Source organism: Drosophila willistoni (assembly GCF_018902025.1).
Source record: "Drosophila willistoni isolate 14030-0811.24 chromosome XL unlocalized genomic scaffold, UCI_dwil_1.1 Seg141, whole genome shotgun sequence".
Lineage (NCBI taxonomy): Eukaryota > Metazoa > Arthropoda > Insecta > Diptera > Drosophilidae > Drosophila > Drosophila willistoni.
In genome coordinates this window covers 13,583,156-13,609,812 of record NW_025814052.1, presented here as the reverse complement: position 1 = coordinate 13,609,812, position 26,657 = coordinate 13,583,156, and the positions used below count along the sequence as shown (strand labels likewise).

General features: G+C 37.9%; 1 protein-coding gene and 1 long non-coding RNA gene across 3 annotated transcripts in view; both read left to right on the top strand.

Moving 5' to 3' along the window:
- Positions 1-1,546: 1,546 nt before the first annotated feature.
- LOC124460490 lies at positions 1,547-10,078 on the top strand. The gene is made up of 2 exons (XR_006954388.1): positions 1,547-1,748; positions 9,880-10,078. It is a non-coding gene; the product is annotated as an uncharacterized LOC124460490 (long non-coding RNA).
- A 290-nt stretch (positions 10,079-10,368) lies between these two features.
- The window catches only part of LOC6641409 (protein sprint), an 80,946-nt gene continuing 64,657 nt past the window's right edge, over positions 10,369-26,657 (top strand). The window contains exons 1-2 of one of the 2 annotated variants that reach the window (XM_023175374.2): positions 10,369-10,440; positions 13,874-14,601. In XM_023175374.2, coding sequence (XP_023031142.2) covers positions 10,411-10,440; positions 13,874-14,601 — 758 coding nt within the window. In that variant the 5' untranslated portion in view covers positions 10,369-10,410. The remainder of the gene's footprint in view (positions 10,441-13,873; positions 14,602-26,657) is intronic. The other variant, XM_002064280.4, reaches the window with a different exon arrangement.

The following is a 26,657-nucleotide window of genomic DNA, read 5'->3' as shown; positions in this document are numbered from 1 at the left end:
CGAGTTGAAAAAAGTAAACAGAAAACCCATTAACGGTTACAAAAAGCAAAAAAAATAAGAACAAAATCATTAAACCCACCAAATCGACTTTGAGATACCCCCACGGGCCAATTTCAGGTATGACTAAGATTAGGGAGCGAAGACATCGAAGACATATCCCTGAAAGCATCCCCTTGGGATTTCAGAAAGTTAGAAGTCATCCTGGTATCCTAACCCATTAAGGACATCTACATACATCTCAACACTTTGCCAACGATCGTTCGTAATGGACTTCTCCCCGCCATTTGTTCGAGGGTATTAAAAGCACTTGACAACTTTTGTTGCTGAATTGTGCATGAAAAACGATTACAATTTCGCAAACAAAGATAATTTACGAATGAGATCGACGACGACACGATATAATTGACAATTGCAACGACTTGACATTAGCAAAATGATCGACTGATCGATCAGAAGACAATAGAAGACTCACATGTTTCTCTTTTGGCCAAGTTGAAAGATCTTGGCTTATGTTTTTTTATGACCCTTCCGTAACCCTGGAATGCGGCTTTGGCTTTTACTCTGACCCAATAAACGTGCGTACCACAAAGAGACGAAAACTGTAACAAAACAAAACTAAGTAAATCTGGTTTATGACGTGACTTGTTTATTACGCCTAACGAACTTTCTATGAAAAGGGCCAACGGTGATGGGCCACTTGGCACTTAAGTAATCACTGTTTTTTGGTGGTTGTTGCATTTAGCGCCAACATGAAACGCAATCAACCTACCACCCCCTCATCAGCCCTTTCTACTTCCACCTGTCTATCAAAAGCGGAAGTTAAAGAAAGTCTTCAAAGTTTCATTATTGAGGATTAGGTAGGATCCAACGGAGAAGTCTTTCCTTCCGATCAATGTAAACTCTTATCATCTTAAGCCTTCTTTTTGCAATTGAATTCGACCTGCGATCAGTTTGTCTCTGTGTCTGTGTGTGAGTGTGTTTCTGATAAGTTTTCAACCACAGTGCCCGGTGAGTCTTCTCATCTGCCATTGTATTGTATTATTATTATCGCACACTGTCCGCCTGTTGTTGCTGCTGCTGCTGCTGTCGTCGTTGTTGTCGTTGTCGTCGTCGTCGTATGCTGTCGCAGTTGCCGGTGCTGTTGCCGTTGCCGTTGCTGGTGTATTGCTTCGCATCATTATTTTGCCCGTTTCGGTTTCAGTTCGAGTTCGCACTTGGCCACAGCCACAGTCGTCGTCGGTAGGGAGTCGTCGGAGTCGACGCAGACAAGAAAGAAGGAAAGAAACCAAAAACAACAACAACAACAGCGAAGAAAAAAAATAACGAAATCTCCATCGTAGACTTACGTAGAGAACGCATGTCGAGAGTCTCGTTGTAGTCGTGGTCTAGTCTTTAGCTCGATCATTTGGAGGCAAAGATCCCCAACTTTTTGTTTTTCTTTTTTTTTTTTTTGTTTTTAAATGTGTCGCGGGCAATTCAATTTTTGCCTTTTGTGTGCCTTCTTCTGACAATTTGTTTCTGTTTCTTTTCTGTGTTATTAATTAATGTTTTTTTTTTCCTATGATTAGTTATTTATTATTTTTAATTGTGTAACACAAGAAAAATTGCCAACAACCAAACAATATTCGCAACATTCGCAAAAAAGAATACGAAAAAGAGTCAAGTGCGAAAAAAGTGAAGTGAAGTGAAGTAATGTGATCGTTGCATTGGAGTTAACGCATGCATTCGGCCAGGCCAATTCCTTGAAGGTATTTTGCATATAACTCATACATAGCTACAGTTACATAGATACTTACTTACACATAGGCATGCATGCATGTATGTGAGTACATATGTTTATCCCCGGTTAGGGAATGGGATCGAGACCAGGGCCCCCAGCAAGTTCAAGTTCAATGAGCGGCGAACTTTTTCCTACCGGCAAAACAAAAAAAAACAACAAAAATTGACAACGTTAATGTCGCGCCCACTCTGCGCGCTCTCTCTCTCTCTCTCTTACAGGCAATCCTGCTTTTTTCTCTCTTACAGACACACACACACACTCCCGTGATCTTCTCTTCCCTTCCCTGCCTGGCTCTTCTGCTCCTTATGATTTTGCGTGCATTGCACCTTGACGTTCTCATTCCTCTTTCGTGTACTCCTTTCTTGCCTCATCGTTGTTGTTGTTGTTGGTTTTTTTCGCTTTCAATGCATTTTGACAGCGCATTGCTAATCGGCCAGGCATTTCACACACTCACACACACACTTACGCGCAATTGCCTCTCTCTCACTCTCTTTTCCTGGCTCACATCTCCAGCAACACCTCCACATCCATTTCCATTTCTACCAACTCGCGCGATCTCTCTCACACACACACTTACTATCTCATTCTTTCACCTTTGTTTGCTTTTTTTTTTTGCAACTCTTTCGCATTCTTTGAGCTTTTGTCATTTCCTCCGACCTCCCCCCTTTTACTCATTCGTTTTTTTTTTTTGATAATTTGTGCTTGTTGCGAATTGATATGATCGCTGATTAGCCTCCTCCCCCCCCACCAACATCTCTCTCACTCTCTTTCCTGCTCTTTTCCCCTTGCTCTTATCTGCCTTACGTTGTGCATTAGAATTGGAGTAACTGATAACTAAGCATATACCTATATATATATGTATTGTACATACATAGGTACATATGTATGTATGCTTCCCTATGAATAAATATATTCCCATATCTATTACCTATGTTTACTTTCAATTTCTTTCCCATTGCGTGCAATTTGCAGTTGGTCATTACTTATTTGGCTTGAGATAACGTCTTATCACTTTTGGGTTTCGCTTGGTCAAATCCAGGTAGTATGTCCACTTACCCGAAAATGTGTACTTAAATATATATATACATACATGTGGCATGTAGATTTGCTGATAATAGTTCCTACATAGATTGTTCAGAAAAAAACTATCTTAATTGGACAATCTATCGATCTGCCTTACTAATGAACAAGGGTTAAGATAACATGGATACATACTGATTCTCTCTCGATTTAGCAATATTGAAAGTTAGTTCCATCGGGAATAATGAATACGAAAAAGATGTCCATGTCCCAAAACTCTAACGATCTTAATGCAAAATCCCTAAAACTGACTTTGAAGGTGCCTTTTCTTAATGCAATTATGCTGATTTATATAGAACTTTATCTATAATTAGCCATGTTTACTGATCTTGATTGATCTTTTGCCAATCTTACTGATCTTTATCGATTTTAAAACATTTTTATTTTCATGGGTTTTTGTATATTCAGCTTACTTTTTATATTTTTAGCCATCTTTCGCGAACTTTTTAGAATTTTACTGATATTTAGCAAATATTAAACAACTGTTCTTTCAGTTTTATCATTATTTTCCAATCTTTATCATTCTTACCTCTAATTTAAACAAAACATAAGACTTGAATGTTACTCGTGTTGAGTAAAACTTGACAATATTTTGGGATCTCTACTAAGTTTTAACGATCTCAACTGATCTTTATCAAACTAAAACTATTGTATTTAAATTTAAAATGCAATTCAATACTAAACTCTTACGATCATTATTTATTTTTACGAATATTGACCACTCCTTACTAATTTTTAGTGATCTTAAACGAACTTACCGAACTTTTAAACAAATCTTAAGCAAGTCTTGTGTTTTGTTTTCTTCTAAAATAGATCTCATCATCTTTGTTTAATCATTAGTTTGGTTTTACAAGAGATTTATGTGGGTGATCTAGTTAATGTGTTTATCAGATATAACAAAATTAAGTATATATACACTTAAGAGTCTAGTCTTATCTGCTTATTATTGTTTAGTCTTCTTAGTTTATCTTAAATTCTGCAACTCAAGGATTCGTCATTGAGTTAGTTAATAAATATTAATAAATTTAAGCGTCATCCATGTTTTGGTCTTCTGTTTTTAACTATGGGCTAAATGATCAATGATCGATGGTTATTGGCCATTGCAATGGCTGTGTATGTGTGTGTGTGTGATGTAAGCTGATCGTCTAAAAGATCGCCTAACTGAACACCCACATAGTCAAATGTCAACTGAGACACATTGATTTGCCAAATTTTTGTGTTATTTTTTGGGCTTCGACAAAAAGCCAAAGCGTAAAATTGGAGTCAACTTTGACTAATCGCTAAACAGTTTCTTTTTTTGCTGCTGCTGCTGCTGCTAATGGCGATCGGTGATCGGGGTTATTGTTATTGTTATTGTTTGGTATTTCTAAGTGGGCGCAGTAAAGCAACAGCAACAAGAGAATTTATATACTTATAGAATTAAGCGAAAAATGAGTCGAAAATATTTGGTGTATCTGTAGGCACCTAGTAAATGTGTATCCCCACATACACATACATACACTCATATTTATGTAAACGTTTTGCGTTAACTGTGTGCCAACTGTTCCAATAGAAAGCCACAGCTCCAATTTACGGCCAAGCTGCGGGAACTAAACTCAAATGGGATGGGGGCGATCAAAGACAACCAGCGACGATCGTTGTTCGATCGTCATCGTCTAAATATAGATCTTGTCCATATTTGCTGATAAATATTGGCAATGAGTGGCAATGCCAAAAAACTGAAATACATACTTATTTCGAACCTGCCTCAATAAGCCAAGTATTCCAAGCATCGGAAGCTGCACGTGTCAGTTAGTGAGTGAGTGAATGAGGCATGCCACATTTTTGCGACATTTTGTTGTTGCTGCTTTAATCTATTTGTCAATATTTTCTTGTCTAGCTTCGTCATCGTCTCTTGAACTTCTTCCATTGAGTCAGACAATGCCTGGCTATTCATAAGGTTGTCTCTTCTTCTGCTCTGTCTCTTGCTCGAAATTGTTGTCTTGTTTCGGTTACTCTAACATTTAGCCTTCTCATTCTTGCCTACAAACCAAAGAGGATCATATGTGTCAGGGTATCTAGAATTCCAGTCAGTTGCCCATCTTGTCTGCCTTTCTGTTTGCCCACCAGGCGATATCTTCTTCGCGGTCGTCGTCCGCGTCGTCGTCGTCGTCTCATTCTCATCCTCGGCGTGGTTGGATTTTGGTTTAATTTGGTTTAGTCCATGTCCATGCAAACTGTTGGCATTGTATTGTCTATCTCTTGGTTTGTTTTGCTTGTTTGTTTGTTTGTTTGTTCGTTGGTTTCTGTTTGTTTGTTTGTTGTGTCTCATTGCCAGTAGTTTTTCAGTCTCTCCCTCTCTCCCTCTCTCTCTGTATTTTCTCTCTCTCTTCTCGCTATCTAGAAAGTAAAAGTCATTAGGCTTTAAGCTCAAAAGGTTCTCCATTCAGTTGTGCCCTTGACTAGTCAGTAAACTTATCTATAGAATACCTTTTTGATATACATATATGTATGTATATATATATGTATGTATATGCATGTTCTCCTGATATGTTTACCATTATCATCTATCTTGTATTTGCATATTGATAATTTTCACTTTCATGGCTAAACAATAAAATTATTGTTTCTAGATTTAACTTATATATTTATCCGGAAATTAAAAATGTCACGAACTTTTTGACTTATTCTTTTATAGAGTCTAGTAAATTGAGATAAGTTTAAAAAGTTCTTTAGGATTTCAAATTTGCATCGCTGGTTTTATTTGATTCTCTTTAGTGATGGAAGAAAGTTCCTTGATTTCTTATAGAAGACGTTTAATATGTTAATATTATGAAATTCAGTGAAAAGACTTTAACCCCTTACCTACCCCCTTCCACCCCTTCAATTACAATTTGAGCAAATTTTTTAATTAGTTCTTTGGTTTTGTTTTTCATAACTAAACTGGTTTTTGTTTTAATGTTCTTCATCTGTTTCAAAATATATTTGTTCAGCCATTCGAAACTAACCTTGGACAACATGATTCGCATTGTTAGTGTGCCTCCGATACGCACTATAGATATATATCTGTATATATATCTGTATGTATATAATTTGTCTGTCAATTGATGTGATGGATGGCTGACAATTGGGTATATTGATTAACAGGGACACTTTGCAATTGTTGTTGTTGTTGTTGTCGCTATGACCCATATGCATTTCAATAAAAATTCTCGGCTCGTTCTTATCAAAAAGTCATTTCAATTGATTTATTTCGTAAAGAATTTGAGTAGCCAATTGAGGGAATACAGCCTCGCCTTGCCTTGCCTCGCCTTGACGACACTTGACGTCGATGGACAACATGGGCGTAGTTTCTCCATTGCGATGATCGAGATTCAAGGAGTTGTCACCTCAGTTGCTGGACTTGGAACCGAAACTGACTGAAACTGATTGAACTGACTGGAAATCAGAATGCGAAAATATGAATGTATTCACCTTCAGTCCCAATTGAGAGAGACTGAGAACATTCTGAGCTGTGCGTGCTGCTAACGATCTTCGCTTATCAAGTAATTTAGCCATCAGCATAGCCATCAACCCGAAAGCCAACCCTGTCCAGTTTGAGTTGAGTTTATCAAAGCAAACAACACAAAGCAAAGAAGCAAAACAAAAGGCAAACCGAGCAAGAGCACTGAGAGCTGATAAGTAGCCACAAATTGTACAGATTGCGTTGTGGCCAAGCCGAAATCTAGTAAAATCCAAAATCTACGCATTTTCCCATATCTGCATATTGCTCTCTTATGTGTCTGTGTGTGTGTGTGTGTGTCTACTACTCGTTGTGGACAGCTGTGGGCAGCTGGTCAGGCTGGTTCACAAATATTATGTATCAACCGAAACGAAACAAAAGCCAAAATTCAATTCAATTTCACGCTGTGTGTGTCTCTCTCTCTCTCTGTCTTTTCATTAACCTTATAGCATAAATTCCAAAAAAGAAACAAACAAATATGTGATAAACAATCATCATTGCCATCATCAGCATCAACATTAGGCATCATCAATAGTATCAAGATCGATCAGCTGTTTGTCGACCAAACCCAAAATACATACCCCAACCCCAACTCCAACCCCAACCCCAGCCCGAACCCAATCTAACCCGACCCTGGCTTTAATATTTCAAGCTTTAAATTGTTTCTGTCTGTGGTCTTTTTTCTTTGGTCTACTAAAAATGGTAAACAGATTGGAATATGTATATCAAACCAAGGCAAAAAATATGTTTCCAAATCGTAATCGTAGATGAAATGCATAACTCTCTGTTATGGATATAGAATCTTTATGTCAGACTTTTTAACAGAATGTCTTAATAAGTAGAAAATGGATGCATTTCCTTCTAAAGTTTTCAGTCTAATAGATCAACTGGGTTAATGATCAAGTTAAATAATTTCTAATACACTTTTTGTTATTTCTGCGGAAGTACATAAACTATTGGGCATAATAAACTATATATGTATATACATTGCTATCGCTCAAAGTCTCGATAGCTTCTATATATCATCATATTCTGCAGAACTATAATTATTGATAATGAAATTCAACGAATTCCCACGATCGGTTATCAAATCAAATCAAATAAATTTCGATTAGCAGTGACTGTTACTCATTTTTCCAATAATGGTCTACTCATTATATATGATTCCCGTGTATAGTTCCCCCCGATTACAACCAAATTAACTGGTTAGAATATCAAACAAAAACAAAAATTCGTAGCTTTCGGCTAACACTCTTAACAAGGGCATCATCGACAAAAAACCGTCAACTGATTCATTTTGATACAACGAAAATGAGATTCTAGTTAAATAAATAAATAACAAAATAAAAAAAAACACACATAAGTTAACGAAATAAAACATATAAAAAGAAAAAACGTGCAAACAAAAAACAAAAAGCTCATTTCGTATGCATTTAAGCTTTAAGTAATGATCCGCAACGAATCACTCGACACCGACTCCTGTGTGTGTGTGTGTGTGTGTGCCAATACCTTGTAGTCAGTCAGTAGACTGGGTATGTTAGGTTAGGTATGGGGAACTTTTTTATCTACCTGTTAGGGATATTTTCCTTATTTTGGCATCTTCTTTTCTATCTTCTACTTAACAGTTAAAAAACTCTTTTTCCTAAAGATATAACTTGAAGTTGGAGTCCTAATTTTATGTGGGCATTCTCGAGGTACAGGGTACACTGAGTAGTCGACTCTTTTCATTGTCACAAAAGATTTTTCACGCATTTTGTTGCCTTATTTTCTGGCTGTTGTCGATGGTCGTTGCCGTAATTCGAATGCATTTAAAATTAAGTTTTGTTGCTTATCTCGGACTTCACATTGGTAATTTGCAATTCAACTTCCGTCAAGCCGAGTCCGCCATTCCACAGAGCTGAGGAATTTTATTCAATTTTTTTTTTCTGTTTTCCATCATTTTGAACTCTTTATTTTTCTTGAGCTCGACTTGAGTTAGTTAAAAATTTAAAAAAAGAAAAAAGAAACAGCAAACAGAAATGGTTATGTAAATGCAGAAAATGGTAAGAGAGAAAAAATTAAATGAAATGAAAATGCAATTAATGAGCATAAAATGCGGAAAATTGTTGCAAACGAGTTTTTCAATTTACAATTTTTAATACGTTTTGTGGTTGTAGGGCAGGTAATGGTGGACGGGGGGAGAAGGCAGACAGACAGACAGACAGACAGACTCAGAGAGACACAGACATCGTCAAACACATCTCGCCAATGTTTGGACAGAGTAGCATAAGAAAAAAAAACAAAAATTGTATCTGTAATATACATTCACTTTTATTTGCCTTTATTTTGTGGTCTGTATTTGACAGTCGTTGAGGTCGTACCCCCATCCTCCCTCCAGCCCTCCCTTGACAGCCGAAATGTTGTCTCTGTGATACTCTATGTACATATGTGCATATGTATTTAAGGTTGGATTATCGTCTTTCTCATCCAACAGTTGAGATATGAGATCAATTTTTGTTTTTTTCTTTTTTTATTGTCGAATATTTGTCCATGTGCCAATCGCAAAGTTTGTTTAAGGGAAGGGGCCCCCCCCCTTCACAACATTCTGCCTCAAGGTGCGAAGGTTGTTACCACAAAAGATTCCTTGGATGCCATAAATTCGTTTTAATAAACAGCAAGCCATCTCATCTCAAAACTAACTTCTGTATTACTCTTGGTATTAGCTATCTTTTTGAATGTACCTATAAATTTTTTTCATGTCATGTCAGCTTTCGACGTTTTTTTTTTTACAGGTGCGTTTGAACGAAAATCGGCCCCCAAATGCTGGCCATTAGTTTAGCCCGGTCTTTCCAAAATCTTTAATATTATAGTTAGACCTGTGTATTTTTTGAAGAAGTTGTAGATCTAGGTAATCTAAATAAACTGCATAACAAAAATTTTCATTTTAGCCCCAGTATTTGATTTGAGGCCAATCGAAATTTCGGGTTTTTGTATGTAATTCTTGAGGTCTCTTTGTTTGATGACGTTTTACGATACCAATTTAAACTAAAGTACTTTTTCTTAATCTAAGTATGAAAGTAAATTGAATTTCCCGTCAAATGATACATGTTTCATAAAAATCCGACAAAAATTAGATCGATCTAATCGCCTATCATTTCAATAAATAGGTAAGCGAAATTTCCCACACATCATCCACCTCTCTCTCACAACGGCTCCCCGACGGTTCTTAGGTATATGGTAAGATATGGTTAAGATCTTCCCATTATACAAAAGGTTCACTTTCCTAATCTATTTGTGATTACACTCAATGAGAGAACTGGCACTATATTATGATCATGGGATCGATCCTATTTGATATTTCCATTCATTTCGATCATAACTAACAGCCTAGCCCCTTACTTACCGTCTGAAATGCAATTAAGGTTCTATTCTTATGCCCATCAATTTGATGACATGTTGTGCATTATACATATTTGCATTTGTTGTGCTACCCACCAAAAAAAAAAAAAGAAAAATTGAAATCTCAAGCCATAACTCTTTCACAATTCTCTGCCCACAGACAACAACATCGACAGCAGCGACAGAGAGACAGCGCCAACGCCGACGACGCCGACAGCAGAGACAGCGACAGCGACAGCGACAAGGCTGCTGTCCCAGGTACTCGGATACCCGGGTGTCTCTACCCCATACCCATACCCAAATCCCCAGACTGCCCACCTGTCGCATAAGCAAATTTTTGCTTCTTTTTTTTTTTTTTGCGAAACGTTAATTAAATGTCAACAGATTCGGATTCAGATTCGGACTCAAATTCGGATTCATATTGCGCGGGACGCGGAAAGCCACACGGAGCAGCCGGCAAAGGGGGGAGGGAGCAAGGGGAAGGTGAATCGGAGACGACGAAAAAGCCACATGAGAATCGAAATTGAAGAATTGAAAGAATGATATTGTGCAAAATGTTTGCATGACTGTCAAATAAATTTCAAACACGCTGAGGACATTGAGAAGAATTCAAAACAAGAGGAAGACAAAGACGAAGAAGAAGAAGAAAAGTAAATTCGAAATTAGCAACAACAACAACAACAGCTACAAAATGGTTAATGCGGTGATGGATGCCATAGCGGTAAGTCAAAAGGGTGTGCAAGGGGGGTTTAAGTGAATTAGTTCCGTCTCCTTCTCCTTCTCGATGTCTCGGAAACAAGCCTGTTTAATTAAATTAACTTATATTATACACAAATATCATTTTTTATGATGATGCCTAAATTGAAATTGCAGTTGATTTCCTTAGCCCCCCTCGGCCACTTCCCGCATTTGCTCTCCCTCTCTCTCTCCCCCTTTAAAAACTGACTCCATCTGAGGGCCCTAGCCAATTGAAGTTTTTCCCAAACAAAAAAAAACTCTGTGATTTAGTTTCGTTTTATTATTTCAAATACCCTTAACATCAAATGGAGAATATTCACTTGGAACAACAACATGTGTCGAGATTTAAAAGTATAATCATAATAAATCATCGTTAGGGCATTTATGTGTGTCTATGAGATATAGCATTTCGTAAAGTCGGGCAATCTAATCACTATAATGATACAAGTAAAATTCTTCATATACCTAAGAAATAGTTCGTAGGTCAATATCACTTTCAGGATAGATATATTTAATGATTTTCCCATCAAAAGGCTTCCCCTAATGGTCGATTTTCCTCACCAAAACTATGAGCTAGAACTGGCACTGGGTAAATTATAAGAATATATACATATATATATTGGTATTGGCATCCGATATTGGCATTTCTAACGCTGTGAACAACATAAAGTCATATTTCAATCCTATTTTGTTCATTTATTTATTCGTATTTTGATATTTCGTCTTCATCTTATGTTAGTCTTTTGATGTTAGATCTTTGATCAGGATAATAATGTTAGATGGCTTTTAATTAAAAATTAAAACTACCTTCAATTGATTACCTTAATGAACGATTGTTATTGTTTTTGACTATTAATTTGATAGTATTAAATGATTTTTGGCTTCTCTAGCAAGCCATTTAAAGAGGGTTCTTATGCTTCTTTAATCGCTAATTAAACTAAAAGTCCTTACTGCCAACCAAATAGTCCTTCAAGCACATATAGAGTAATGATAATTCGTTGAGTAGTTTTCAAATTTAGACTTATATGCTATTGCCTTTTTTGTTTTTTGTTGTGTTTTTTGCTTGGTTTGCCCACATTTTTAATTTGAATTTGTTTGCTGTGGCAATTGCTCAATTGGCTGGCCTCTGTCTGTCGTTTCTCTCTCTCAATGTGAGTGTATATGAGTGACTGCAAATCTGTGTGTGTGTGTGTGTGTGTGTGTGTGTGTGCGTCTACGCTAATCTTGAAATTCTCAAGAATCTCCATGAGTGAAAGAAATTTTAAAGATTACCTTAACAGATATCACAAGTTTAAAGTTCATCGTTCTTACTCTATTTCTAACTCGTTCTAACTCTTTGGAAAACAAATGTTTCTCATAAATCAATTAGTTTTAAATCAAAATCAATTAAATTATATATAACATTTGATTTTAAGGGCCAGGTGGGGTCCTTTGAAAGGCTCCAAGAGCTTTTATATTTTTTTTTTGAAACATCTTCAAAGTGACTTCAAAACTTATGAAATATGAAAAACCAAGTCAAATATTGTCGAGATCAAATTAATATATATATATGTATATAATACATATATGTAGATTGATCCTATGCTATCAGATTTCGATACATGGTTAGCTTATAGTAGTTCATTTTAAATGTGTATAGCTAAAATTGTGTTTCTAACTAATTCCATGACTCCCCTTTCCTAGTTCAATTCTACTTAAATGAAGAACTTAGTCATTTTTTTGCTTCATTCGAGCCCAAACTCGATCAGATTTTGAAATATTATTTCGATCTATCTAAATGAACCTTGTCTTTTCGTAGAAGTAATGTGAAATCATTTTTTTAACCCTGGTAACTTTAGCAAAAAGGTTTTGCAGAACAACTTTGATTTCATGGAAAACAATTACTAAAGTTTCTCTCCATTGGCATAGAGACTATGATGGCTTCTCAGAATCAAAAGTCACTTGAATTGCGATGTCTTTTCTATATTTATTGATTTTGAAATGTCTTTTGCTTTTTTGTATGTATATGTATTCTTTGGAATTTCTGTTCTAACTCTTTTGCATTACATTGAATGTTACAAGTTTTTCCACTCCATGGAAAAAACAAAATAATTTGCATACAAATCGCCACAAACTTGTGGCAAGCCGTCGTCCCTCTTGTTTTTTGGCCACAATATTGTGTATATATAATGTCAAAAGATATATTTATAAATGCGAAAGAAAAAAAGGCAAGAAAAAGACTGAAAACAGAAAACAAAACAACAGAAGTGAAGCTTAAATTAGCACACAGCGTGGGAGCCGGTTTGCCGAAAATTCGCTGGTTGCACATACAATATGTATTAGGAGGGGAGGAGGAGGAGGGGGAGAACGTTAGGGGAATGGACATGGCTAGACATGGAGTCATGGTAAAGAGCTGTTGGCTGGTGGCTGGTGGAGCTGCGAATGGAACCCGTTATTATTGCATTAGCCAAGACAGTGGCGCATAATTAATCGAGATCGGCAGCCAAGGCCTCATTGGTTTTGATGCTTGGTGGCAAGTAAGGCTGCAGCCTGCCACCGCCGGAAGTCAAGACCAGTTGGGCAAGTACCCTACCCTACCCTACCCCAAAACCCAAAACACCGAAACAAAAAAACACACTCACACACACACGAGGCCGTCTCTCATAGCCACCTTTTTTTCTCTCTTACTTGGTGTAACGGAAATTCCTCGCTTAGTGGCTCAAAGAGGCCTCAATCCAACTACCAAACACTTGGGCATGATTCGACATAATATTATTGTAATGATTCCCATAGAGCTCGGCCAGAGCACTTGAAACATCCGTTCATTAACCCAAAATATTGACAGTTTTATTTGGCAGTTAATCAATCAATATCTTCTCTATGACTAATAATTAACTATATTCAATAATTCGCTATACAGCTCAAAAGTCGAAATGAGAATTTTATTTTTGTTAATTTATTTTAATTATTTTTCAAGAATTAGCATTGAAATTAAGAAGTAACTAAGATCATTCCAGTTGAGAGCGACTAAGAATTCAGTGAATTAATCCATCTTTGAATAGACATTTCGAGCTTATTGCAGGACTCAAGAAGATTAAACTTACTCTGTAATATGTCCAAGGTCAGAATTCTGAAAATCATAATTTACCTAAGAGATGATCTCTCTCGCTTTTTAAAAGTTTGGACATCTGATAGAAATGTACCTCAAAAGGCGAAAAAAGAAAGATTGAGATTGATCTACAATTTTATTTGAAGCCATAATCTATCTTAATCTCTAACAATCCTTGCAGTGCTTATCAAAGAACTCTATCATTCATTTTCTATCATTCAATCAAATGATTTCTTTAGATGGTTTTTGCCAAAATGCCCTTGTGATTGTGTTTTTTTATGATGTCGTCTTATTGGTTTCTTCTTTTATATCTCATTTCTTACAACAGCTGCTCAGCTCGCTGGCCAGCGATCTTGATACCATGCTCAACGATCTGCGGTCAGCGCCAAGTCATGCAACGACAGCAACACCAACAGCAACAACAACAACGACAATGGCAACAGCGGCAACAACAGCAACAACATCGGCAATGCCAACGATAAACCATCATAATCAGCAACGACATCAACATCAACATCAACATCAACAACAACACCTACAACAGATGCAATCAAGGCAACTGCAATCACATCATTGGCAAAACCTTCATAACCATAATAACAATAACAACAACAACAACAACATCATCAACAATAAAAATAATAATCTATTGCCACGCCCCCAATACCTTTACAATGAGAACAACAAAGTGAAAGCTGCTGCAGCACAAATTCAAAATCAAACTCAAATGCAGCAGCAGCAGCAGCAACCGCGTCGACGTTTGCCACCAAAACCTTTGCCACGTCCACCTAGACGCAATCGTCATGGACTTCATCATAATCAACAACCAGCAAGATCCAGCAGCATTCAGAATGAGGATGACAATGATACGGATGCCAGTGAACTGGCCAATATGACATCACCATTGAGCGCCAGTGCAACGGCCACAAGGATCATGGGTCTCTCGCCGGATGTGAAGAAGGTGCAAAGGCTGCCCCTTTGGTGTCGCCACAATGCTCCATCTACTGCTCCTGCTAATCGTCTTCCAGTCATTGGACAAAGTCTACACTATCAAGGGTAAGTCAAGCATTGTTTTCATAGCTTCATAAGGAAGTGACCAATACGAGAACAAAACAATTAAGTCACACCGACTTTTCTTTACCATGTTAAGATCAAATGGAAACATTTATTAAGCGAATCCTTTACATTAAATTAATACTTTAAAGCCCAAATGCGGACTAATCTATAAGGACATTTTTACTTCAATTAATTAACTTCTTAACCATCTTAATATACCAATTCAACCTCTCTCTCTGAGTGCAAGGTATAGAAACAAAAATAAATGCTGCAAAAATGCAGTTGACCATGCACAAAGAAGGCAAGACCTTGACTTCAGTCAGTGGAATATTTAGTTAACATTTTTCGACCAGGGGGCTGGCAACGGAGGGGAAGGGGGAGGAGTCTCTTGGCAATGGTCTGTGCTTTGGAGTTTATGCTTCGTTGAGCGCTTCATGGGAATATGGATGGATGGATGCATGCATGGTTGATATTTTGGCGGCAATTTCTTAATGGCTTTCCACTAGTCACCTGAACAAGGGAAACCAGTAATAACAAAAAAAGCCAACAACAATGCGAATTCTTGGTATTTAAAATGTAAGAACAACAAAGAACTAGGTAATTGAAACAAAAAAAGGGAAAACCAAGCAAGAGCAAGAACAACTTATTCCCTTTTGTCATCCTGTTTTTGACAGCAAGTTTTGGACTTAGTTTTCCATGGGCAGAAAGCCAAATAGCAACCAAGAATCAAAATCAGAGCCAACTATATATATATATATATACATATGTACATATAGTCTGCGTCTCTTACTCTGGAGAATAAACTAACATTTGTGTGTTTTTATTTGTGTAGATTTTTGTAATCCATATAAGCGCAATATGTTTAGCATATAAATTATGAGGCCAGTCAACGTCAACAACAACTGGCTGGTTGGATGGCTCGTTGGTTTGTTTTGGCCAACTCGACCCTCATCCTTGTCCTTCAGCCCACACTCATTGCCCTTGTAATCATGGTAGGCGTTCCCAAGTATTTCATTCAAGAACCACAAAAATAAAAAGAAAAGGCAACTCGTACTTTACTCTAGTCATAGTTTCGGATACTCTTACTTACTTTTACATTTCAAAGTTATCAGATGTTAAGATAAAGTTTAGAAATTGTATGGAAATCGTCAAGATATCAAAAAAATATATCCAATAACTATAAATATATTTAAAGGATAGGTAACATACAGACAAGAAATTGTTAAGATATATCACAGAAGGATAAATTAAAGAGCAACATTATTAGGATTAGGATTATCTGATAGATACAAGATATGTTTATGATATGGTCAGAAGTCGAAGTCGTGATCAAACGATATCCAACTTAAAGTCAAGACTTAGTCCTTCATGTTTTAGTTAGTTCGTTTGCTATATCTATGTAGATTATAATGACTTCTATTTTGTCTACTACCCGAAAGGAGAAGTGTATACAAAAAGCAGAAGAAGAAAGATATGCCAAAGATATGTATGTATGTTTGGGGTTGAGAATTGGGAGGTAGAGGCAGAGAGGCGTGGCAGAAATATGCTGAAAATGAAGTGTTATATTTTATGTGGCAAGCCGCAAAAAACAACGACAAAGACAAATACAACAACGATCCATAAACTTAAGTAAATATGAATATATACATGGCCTTCTGGTATTCTATATATGTATTTATGTGATACTTTTTGGCTGTTGACAGTCTTCGTAGCCCCCCTCTGCCCCTTTGCCCTCTCCCATCCCTTCCATAAACCGCAATCGCCAAAACCTCTACCCCAAAACATTCTGAATGGGGGGGTAGCTGGTGCTACAAAGGGTTGTGACTTTTTGTGTGTGCTTAGCTATTTATTAAAGTTGTTTGCCAACAACAACAACATCAAGAGTAGCAGCCACATATCGAGTGGCGGAGTAGAAGAACAAACAGGAGCTGGTAATGGCTTAAACTGGAGCAGGAGCTGAGAATGGAGTCGAGCCGAGGCAATGGCAACATGAGCTGCGTAACTAATTTGCTTAAAGTGCACGATGGCTCATCAGCAGCATCAGCAGCAGCAGCAGCAACAACAATGACAATCGAGATGATGACAATGATGTTGCACAGTGGGTAAAAATCAAAGAAAAACTACCAACTCTTGGCTTAAATAAAAAGAGAAGTCAAAAATCTCTCTCTCTCTCTGCCTACTGTTAGCTTAAAAATTGTGGAAATTTTTAGGCACTAAGTTCAAAGTGTTGTCCCACTGTGCCACAGCCACAAAAAACGAAGAAGAAGAAGAACTTTCTAGTCCCAAAGTGTTTTGTGGTCGCCACCGTTTCGCTACTCTATTTCATTATCCATTTCCTTTTACATACTCACTCTCAGGACCTTTGAATTGATGACGTCCTTCTTTCTTGGACCTACATACACTGGTATGTGTGCTCATCTTTTGTTCTTCATCATTATCGTCATCATTATGGCCATTTGTTGTTTTTGTGCCTGGAAAGTTTTTTGAGCAATTTTAGAGAATTTTCAATGTGTTACGTATGAAGTTTTCTCCATCTAGTCATTAAGTGCGACAGGTGTTTATTTATTAACACCCTCACCCGCCCACACACACACACACACACACATACACATGGGAAATTCTAGTCCTCTGTAAACAGATTAACATAATTAATTTATGTATTCGTCTCCTCATTATGCCCTTCCCTTACATTGTCTTTGTCTTTGTCATTGCCATTGTCATCTTCATAGCCTAATCTAAAACTTTTCCTTTTCTTGCCCTCAAACAAATTTTGAGCTTGTTTTTGCTTATGTTGTCAACTTAATTAGCAAGCCAAATTAATCAAAGTGTCTGCCCTGTCTTAAGTTGCTTAGATATTAGGTTTAGATATTGGAATCATAAAAAAATGAAAATTCATTCACTTTCTTTGTATATCAACTTTGTCATTGGTTGTATCGAAAATTTAGATAATCAATCATCATTTAATTCATTTTTCTATCAATTATTTCATATATTAAATGCTAAATCTTGTCTTTATTCCATATATCATAATCTCACCTTAGAAAACAGATACAAAATTCATGTGAAGTGACTCCTCCTTTTTGCCTAAAACTATTATTTGTTGAATTTCCAAACGATTTTAAAGAACCATAAGCATTCACATGACTAGAAGACTTTCAAATACTCTATTCAAAAGAAACTAAAATAAGAGCAAATGTAAATTAACAGTATTTATATTTTGTAGTTTTTCGATATAACTTTGATATAGATTTGCAGATGATTTGTTTCATTGTCATTAAAGTAAGAGATGAGACCTTGATAAAGTTTGAATTGAAGAAAAAAACAACAACAACAACAAAAACAACAAACAATGTAAATCAATAGTAAAATCATTTCTATTATGGCATATCGAACAATCAATCATATTTGAAAACTAAAAATCCTTTTTAGACATATTACGCTTGGCCAAAACAATAAATCAATAGGCCAATATGATGATTTCCACTTTTGCAGTGTGACTGCCTTTGTGATTGTATCAATCAAAAAAAGTTTGCCATACAAGTAATTGTCAGTTAGTCACTCAGTCAGTCAGTCAGTCAGTCATCCAGTTGAAACTGACAAGTCATACACATACACACATATATATATAAGTATGTATGTGTGTAAGTAAGTAAATAAGTATTTCAATGCCAAACACAGCAAAGATCTGAGCTGAGCCGAGCTTAGCCCAGACAGAGACTTCAGTTGGGTTTCAATTGTTGTTCATCATTCATAATAGAAAGCTCAAATTTCGCAATTATGCAATAAAAAAAAACAAAAAATTATATATATACAAGTATGTACATAAGCGTTAGAAGAGGAAGTGGAAATGGTAATGGTGTGAGAAGCCAATTGAGTGGGAGGAGCTGTGGTCTCTCCCTCTCATTAGACACGGCACACTCTCAGATGCACTCACTCACCCACTTGCTCACTTATTCATCGCACATTTGGCCAAGCTCCAGCCTCAGCCTCAGCCTCTAAATTTCCCCAGACAATAGACCAAAAAAACAAAAAACGAAAGCCAGAAAGAAAATGACCAAAAGACATAAAAAACAAGAACAAGAACAAACAACAAACCTGTAACAAAAAGTGTAAACATTAAGAGCCAACAAAAGTGCCAGGCCAAAAGAAATATGCAAATTGAAAGGACACAGCAGAAACACACACAGAGAGAGAGAGAGAGAGGGAGAGAGAGAGAGAGAGAGGAAGCAAACTTTTCACTGACGTAAATTGCATATTAAATTTTACATTTTTCATATTTATGCAGAACTCACTCCCTTCCAGTCGTAAAGTGAAAGTGACTCCAGAGAGACAGAATAAGAGACCTATGTATGGAGGGGGGTGGGGGGTCAGTGGTCGTTGTGTGTTTTAGCCAACGACGACAACAAAAACAACATTTCAATTTAGCAAAATATTCATTATGCTGCTCAAGTGCAGCATGGCGAGAGGTGAGGAGAGGGTCCTAGTGCTTCAAAAAATGGCGCTAAACGGAAACGGAAACGTGCCAAGTAAACGAAGAAAAGGTGACCCCCACACCCCCCGCCCCGTCGCCACCCACTCATTTGGCCATTGTCAGGCCAACGTCTTCATTGTCATCGCCACCCTCCACCCGAGCTGCTCCTCCTTATGCATTGTGTCAACTTTTATAAAGTTATGAAAAGTCATTCAAGTCTTTGGGCGTCGTCGTCGGCGTCGTCTTTGGTGACTTTTCGAGCACTTTGTGCTCATTTTCAACGTTTCGTTGGCCAAAAACAAGACACAAGTCGAAAGGAAAGAAAGCATTCTGACTGCAGATGCGTCTGCACTCTCTCTCTCTCTCTCTCACTCTCGCACACTCTGTCCCTTTCTTGTTGTCACTTTGAACATAAGTTAAGTGCCAAAAGCCGACAATAAAGCCATCAGAAAACGTGCATTTCAGACAAGGATATTGTTGGCGTTCCACCTGATCCTTCACATTGCCTTTGCCTCTTAGAAAGTTTTTTTTTCCCCTATTTGGACCTCAAGTCGAAAGTAAATGTAATGTAAATTTAACTGAATTCGAGCAGAAACTAAACATTAGTTTAATAACTTTTTAAGTAGCTCTTGAAATTGTTTAAACAAAACTATGGCAATATTACGATCTTTAAACAAATGCCATTGGGATAAGGTAATGGATCCATTCCCTCCCTTTTAAAGTACATACTCACTTCTTACTTTGCTAAGTGACCATTAGACTGGGCCCCTAAACAGCTGCTACAGTTTTTGGCCTTAAAGCCGTTTGGCCGTCATTAAGTTCAGGCTGGCAGGTTGCTCTCAACCTTTAATGGCTCCAGAAGCTGGAGTTGGAGTTAAAGCTATAGAAGTGTCTGGTACGTCCCCAGCCATGGCCCCCCCCTCGTTCCCTTTTGCTTTCCCCTTAGCATCCCATTCGTTTATGTGTTTCATTCGTGCGTTCATGCGTGGTCTGGTCTGTGTGCAGTAAATAATTTTTCGCCAAAAGGTTGTTGAAACATTTAATAAAACCAATATAAATCATAACAAACACTTAGCATGACAACAACAACAACAACAACACCAACAACATCAGCCGCAGCAGGAGTACTGCTTGCCTCTCTCTCTCCCTCTCTTATGAAGAGTACAGGACTTGCCCCCGGAACAGAGGCAACAAAGCGGAACTAAAATTCCAAAGCGTTGCCCATTTTGGTGGCCGCAGAAACTTCTATACAGCCGCAGCCGCAGCCGCAGCCGCAGCCGTGCACAAAAATGTCGAGCAGTCAGGGCATAGGCCCAGACCAGGCCTCTCTCTCAATTTCCCTATACGTGTGTGTGTGTGTGTGTGCTTGTGTGTGTATGTTTTGGGGGGGAAAAAGAGGCGGCAACTGTGGGTTGATCTCTCCGCATTGCAACGCGTGAACGCACCTTACCGAGAGTGTCTGCGTGCCTGTCTGCCTATGTATGTTTGTGTATGTGTGTGTGTGTGTGTATAGCACAGTGGTGTGCAACATATAGAAAAATATATGCAAAACTATCTTTGCTTATCTTTCCTCGAAACATTTTCAGCATGAACCATTCAGTTATGGAAACAGCAGACTTTGCTTAAGAATAAGAATATAGTAAATGGAAATGGAATCGAAATATATATAGAATATGGAGTCCATTTGCATTCGGTGTGATTTACTTTCGCCTCACTGTGCTTATGCATGATGCTTTGTCGCCTTTTACATAGTTCCATGTCCATGTCGTTGTCGTCATCATCAGCATCATCATTATGGTCGTCGTTGTCGTTGTCGTCGTTTGGACGTTTGGTCGTTCAGTTGCTACTTCCCCATGGCAACATCTAGCATCAGGCAAGGCAATGCCCAGCTACAGCGACAAAAATGCGCAAAAAATTAATTGCTGCGCATAAATCAAAAGACTTTGCTCTCGTTCTCGTTCTCCTTCCAGTTTAACGCCATCAACATTTTTACTTTTTCCAACGCCACCTTCTATAATCTCACTCTCTATTTTCTTTCTCTTCTTTTTTTTTGTTCTTCTTTCTACAGTTGATACTATTTCTGATTTGGCACTTTTCTTGGTTCTCTCGGTTTTCATATCACATGTGCTGCAATTTTGAAAGCCTTCAGTTTTTTTGCATTTACTATATCATCAAGGCCATCATATGTGTATCTCTCGATAAAACTGGAGATGCTTAAACTGAAATTGTAGCAAAAGACAACAGAAACAGCTGCTGTTCACTCTAAAACATGCTATCTCTTTCTCTTTCTCTCTATCCCTCCTTGTGTCGTTGATTGCCGGAAGTTTTACCATAAAAACTAAAGTCATTGCAACGACCATGACTGCAGCACAAATACACACACAGAAAATGATATTTACGCATTTTCGCCCCTACCTCCCTCCCCCTCTCAACCATCCCACAACACAACATCAACAATTCTGCCCGGCAGCAACATCATTATTAACAGCAATCGTTGAAGTTGCCCTGATGAATGGCTTTTTTATGGCTGTCAAGTCGGGCAATCATAAAACAATTGACTTGAGTTAGTTCAACAGAATATACTGAACTGAAGCAATTCAATTCAATTTCTATCCTTCAAAGAAAAACCAAATAATTAACTTAAACATTTAGTAGATACTACTTTGGACTAGTGAGAATTATTAACTTAGTTGGCCAACCATTTTCAGAGGTCTTTATGTTCGCCTTGGCTAACAAAGGTTTACCCCATAAACAGCAATTAACTTGAATTTTACATCACTTTATATGGGAAAACTTAGTTTTTTTTTTGACAGTGCCGGATTACCCATTTAGAAGGATTAGCAAAAGCTCCTAGACCATTGCCTTCATTCCATTCGAAAGAAAACCTTATTATCTTGGCGAATTTTTGCCGATTTTCATATATATTCTAACTTTCATATTCGAAAGTGATCTTTAAATTTGAATAAAAACCTCGAAAAGTTCTTTATATTTGGGTTTTGTTTTAGAGTTAACTAATTTGCTTTCTAAATCAGTTGAAAGTTTTTGTTTACAACCAATAATAATAGTAATCATAATTTGTAATGTTGGCAATTTGCATGGCAACGACAAATTTTCAAATACATTTCACAATGGGGAAAAATAATTTTCTTTTCAAACAAACCTTTCACCTGTCTTGTGAGAAAATAATAATCTGTAGTGTGTTGATGCCATCGTAAAGTCAAATTTGTTATGCAGTACATAATTTTCAACACTTCAAGCACAGACTGGCCAAGGCCGCTGCTACTAGACAGACAGCCAGACAGACAGAGAGACTAACTAAAGGCTCTGTGAGAGAATATCACGCATACGTCATGGGGGCCCGATCATAAAAAGTAGTGAGGCATAAAAAAGACGTCAGCTAGTAACAGCAAACAAAAAAAAAACACGACTCTAAGCTACAAGTGAGCTCTGAGTGTTGTTTTTTCTCTCGTAAATAATGCTATGGCAATTTATCAGCAAGACAATTTGCGAATTGCAGCCAACCCAAGTCGAGCCCAAACCCCAGCAAAGTCATAGAGTCAACAGCAATTGCCTTCCATTCAAATGCAATTTGGCAATAGTTGTAAACTTGTAGGTATCTATCTACATGTATTCTCTTGCTTTTCATTTTATTTTGTGGTCTACAAAAAAAACATAATGAAAAACTGGTCTGGGTAAGTCTGGGTCGGTGTCCGTAGTAGTTGGTTTTTGGAGTCTGGGTTGCCCCGGCCCACGAGTTGTCTGTTTGTTTAGCCCCGTTAAGCCTCACACTAATTACACTTGCGCTTTTTACAAATCCACACACACAACACACCGCACACTCACTCCACACACATAGAGACCAAGCATTTTTCCTAGTCTGGTGGACAAAAAAGTTGACCACAAAACTCCAACATATTTTCATTTTCATGGTCAAAGTGTCAGTCAGTTAGTTTGTCTGTCTGCCTATTCCACCAGGCGAGTGACTAGATATGAAATCACCAAGGGCCAAGTACAACGATGGCGACAAATATGCAAATGGCGTACATTTTGCCTTTGCACGGACTTTGGTCCTTTTCGCTTGCTTTTTTCCATTCTCACAAATCTTGATTTAATTTCCGGCTATTAAGCTTGAAGTGCACCAACTCAAAAGTGCCCCAAAAAATAAGTATAAATAGTTGTGGGCTTCAAGTTTTGACTTGCTTCTCCTTGTCTCTTGCTTCTCCTCAACAACCCACCCCCCTTTATAGTTTGTTGTCGGCTCATTAGGACTGCATGTGCTGCGAGTCCAAAAAGTTTCACAATTAATATGAATTGTTCTCATTTTCACAGACCTGGTTGACAAAATTCTCTCCTGGGTGTTAGGTTTTCTAGATAAAATGATCCAAATTTATGGAGTTGAAAGAGTTTCCACAAATGTTATCCGATTCTCAATTCTACTCTCTCTTAAATGTTTCATTTGCTCTTCATTCGATTTGAAGATTTAATCAAAACAAGCAAAAAAGGAGCAAAAGGAGAAACTGCCCTTAAAGGTCTCTGGTGTTGTCTACAGCTCATCCAAGTGATATAAGTCCCACACTTTATGACTCCCCAGCGTGTGTGTGTGTGTGTGAGAGAGAGAGTAGTTCAGTAGATAGGAGAAAATAGAAGGAGTTTTCCCACAAACCTTTACTTAACGCACTCTATTATTTATTTATAAAGAAAACACAACTTGCGCCTTTCCGCCTTGCCGCTTGACCACCTTCACCTTTTGTGACAAATGAATTTGGGTCAAAAGTTGTGAAAATTAAAAAACCCAAAAGAATGAAGCGGCTCCTCCCGCTTCCAAAGGGATATTCTTATGTCAAAAAGTTAGTTGGACACTTTTTTTTGCACGTCTCTCTAGCATTTTCAGTTATCGAGAAAACTTGTCGTCTCGATTCGTCTCGCATTTGCCGCCTCACATGACATTCAACTGGTTTCTTTTTTTTTTCGTTTTGGGCAAATTGCAGTTTTATTTCCGTTTCCGCATCGACGTGCCCCATTCAGCATGCCACAGAGTCCTTCAATCGAATGCCACCACAACCACCACGAGGACATTGAAAGGACCCACTAAAACCGTTACAAAAGATTTACGCCGCACTTGGTTTCATCTCACACCAGTCGGACAGAAGCAAAAAAACCAACAACAAAAAGCCGAAAAACCGAAGTAAACCTGAACGTGGCGGACCATTACGTCGTTTTCGTGTTGCGGGTTTGAGTAATGGATTAGATTTTTACTTCCTTGTTTCTCCTTGTCCCCCCCCCTGTTTGTTTGCCTTCTCCTGGCTTGAGGTTAAAGTTGGAAGGGGCGGGCTACATACTCCAGAAATACATATGTTCAATGTCGTTGTCTGTTTTCAATGTTGCTTTGTTAGTCGAGGTGTTGAAACTAAAACCAATATGTATCAAAGGGTATGCCAGCTTCGTTCTATGCCATGCCAGTTCAACCCTTTTTGGCAAACCCACACACACACACACACACACACACACACATGTCCACATGGTGGGCGAAAATTCCAAACTCATTCTATTTTGCTTGGTCATTTAGGTTGTCCATTTGGCAAAAAGTTCATTATATCTGATAGTTTTTGGGTACAAAATATACAAAACGTGGGACAAATAGCAAGTATAACACATACATACATACATATGTGTATAAATGGATTATATATATACACAGAAACCGAATCGTATATATATTAAGTAGGGACAACCGATTGAAGGGTCACACAGCGGCTATTTATTTCGCGCGAAATATTTTGGTCAAGGGATGCATTAAAATTGAGTACCAAGGCGAGATTGACAAGTATAGTATAGACTTATTCAAATTCCTTCATGTTTTGCCCCCAAAAGTAGGCAATACTATTCCAAATCTTTATAATTTTTACTTGTAATCTTTTTGTAGCAACTGCTTCGGTTTGATAAGAAGTTTTGTCTCACCAAAAGCGGAGACAAACTATGTGTCCGTGGTTCGTGGTTCGTGGTTCGACGTTGGGTAGTGGCTTAGTACGTGGTCACGGTTTATGTCACGCTCAGACATATTGTAAACACCGTCAATATCAACAGTCTATTAAAATGCCAGTCGAGCCAACCAACCAGAAGAAGAAAAAACACAAGTGAAGTATATAGGATATAGGGATATCCCTGGGATGTTTCACCTCACCACCAAAACCCAAACCCAAACCCAAACTCAAACTCAAACCCTTAAACCGTTGTATACGAGGTTGCTTAACATGGGTTTTAATGTGACCCTTGCGGGCTCATAAAATTTCCAGCGTTTTGCTCTGAGGGGGGAGGCTTTCGTTTTTTTCCTTTCTGGGTTCGTTTCGATTGATTTGAAGCCGCTTTTATTTATTATTATACGCCAAATGCCAAAAGAATGAGTGAGAGTTGGCAATTAGTAGTAAAAGGGACCCCGTCAACATCTTGGCTTTTCTCTATCTCTGTCTCTGTCTAGCTGGCTAAACCCTTTGCGGCATATCTAGATTATGGCTTGGGATTATTTTCAACTTGTATATTTTTGCATATTTATCTGCATTTTACCCTCGGTTTTTCATTCATTCATTGATGGCCATGGATCCTACGTGCCTTCCTTTCTTACTTTTCCTTTTTTGCCCTCCCTGACTTTATTCTCAACGTTTATGCTAAAGATTTATAGTCACGGCTTTTATTTATGTCACTTTGCCCATTGTCTTTTTGGCTACCATTTTTCTTTTGCACATTTCCCTATTTTCTTTTCCTTTTTTGTAGGTTTTTTTTTTTTCTTGCTGCTTGGTTTTTTGATGTTTGCGGTTTAGCATAGAAAGTGTCTGGCATGAAATCAATTTCCTTTCCCTTAAACAATGACAAAGACCACCAAGACGAAAAGAACCGAAGAACAGAAGGATGATGATGAGGTAAAAGTGTTGCAAGTTTATGTTATTTTTGTTGGGATGGGGACGAAATTTCTTTCTCTGGGTGGAGCACAGCTGGTTCGACATTTCCAGAGGTCTCTGGTGCTAGGGTTGGAGATGGAATGGACCGCATTTTGGGGTGGTGGCACATTTGGCGCCCTGCCGAGCGATGTCTTGCATATTTAAGTTGCTCTCGTATCCAAAGCATCCGGCTTTTGCCTGGCTTCTGTTTCCGTTTAGTTGTTTTCCCTTGTTACCTGTATCTCTCTCTCTCATTCGTTTTTTGTGCGTGTGGGGGGCTTCATTAGCTTTAGTCAGCCCCAAAGAGTCAGTTGAGCAGAGGGGCAGGGGGTCGTTCTTCTCTCCATAATATTCATACACTCATTTCCGTTCACTTTCAACTCACTTCCTCTGTCTATCTATCTATCTATCTGTCTGTCTGTCTGTCTGTCTGTCTGTCTGTCTGTCTGTCTGTCTGGTTGGCTGGCTGGCTGAAAGTCCTTTTATTAATGAAGTGCAACCGTTCTGGGCTCCTTCCAACCGTTCTGGCAATATCCAATTAGTAAAATGTGTGTGAATATTTTGTGTTAATTTCCGTTTAATTGTTTAATATTTGTTTGTTTTGCATTTTCTATTAGCCACTTTCCGCAGTTCATTGTTCTTGGCAATTATCA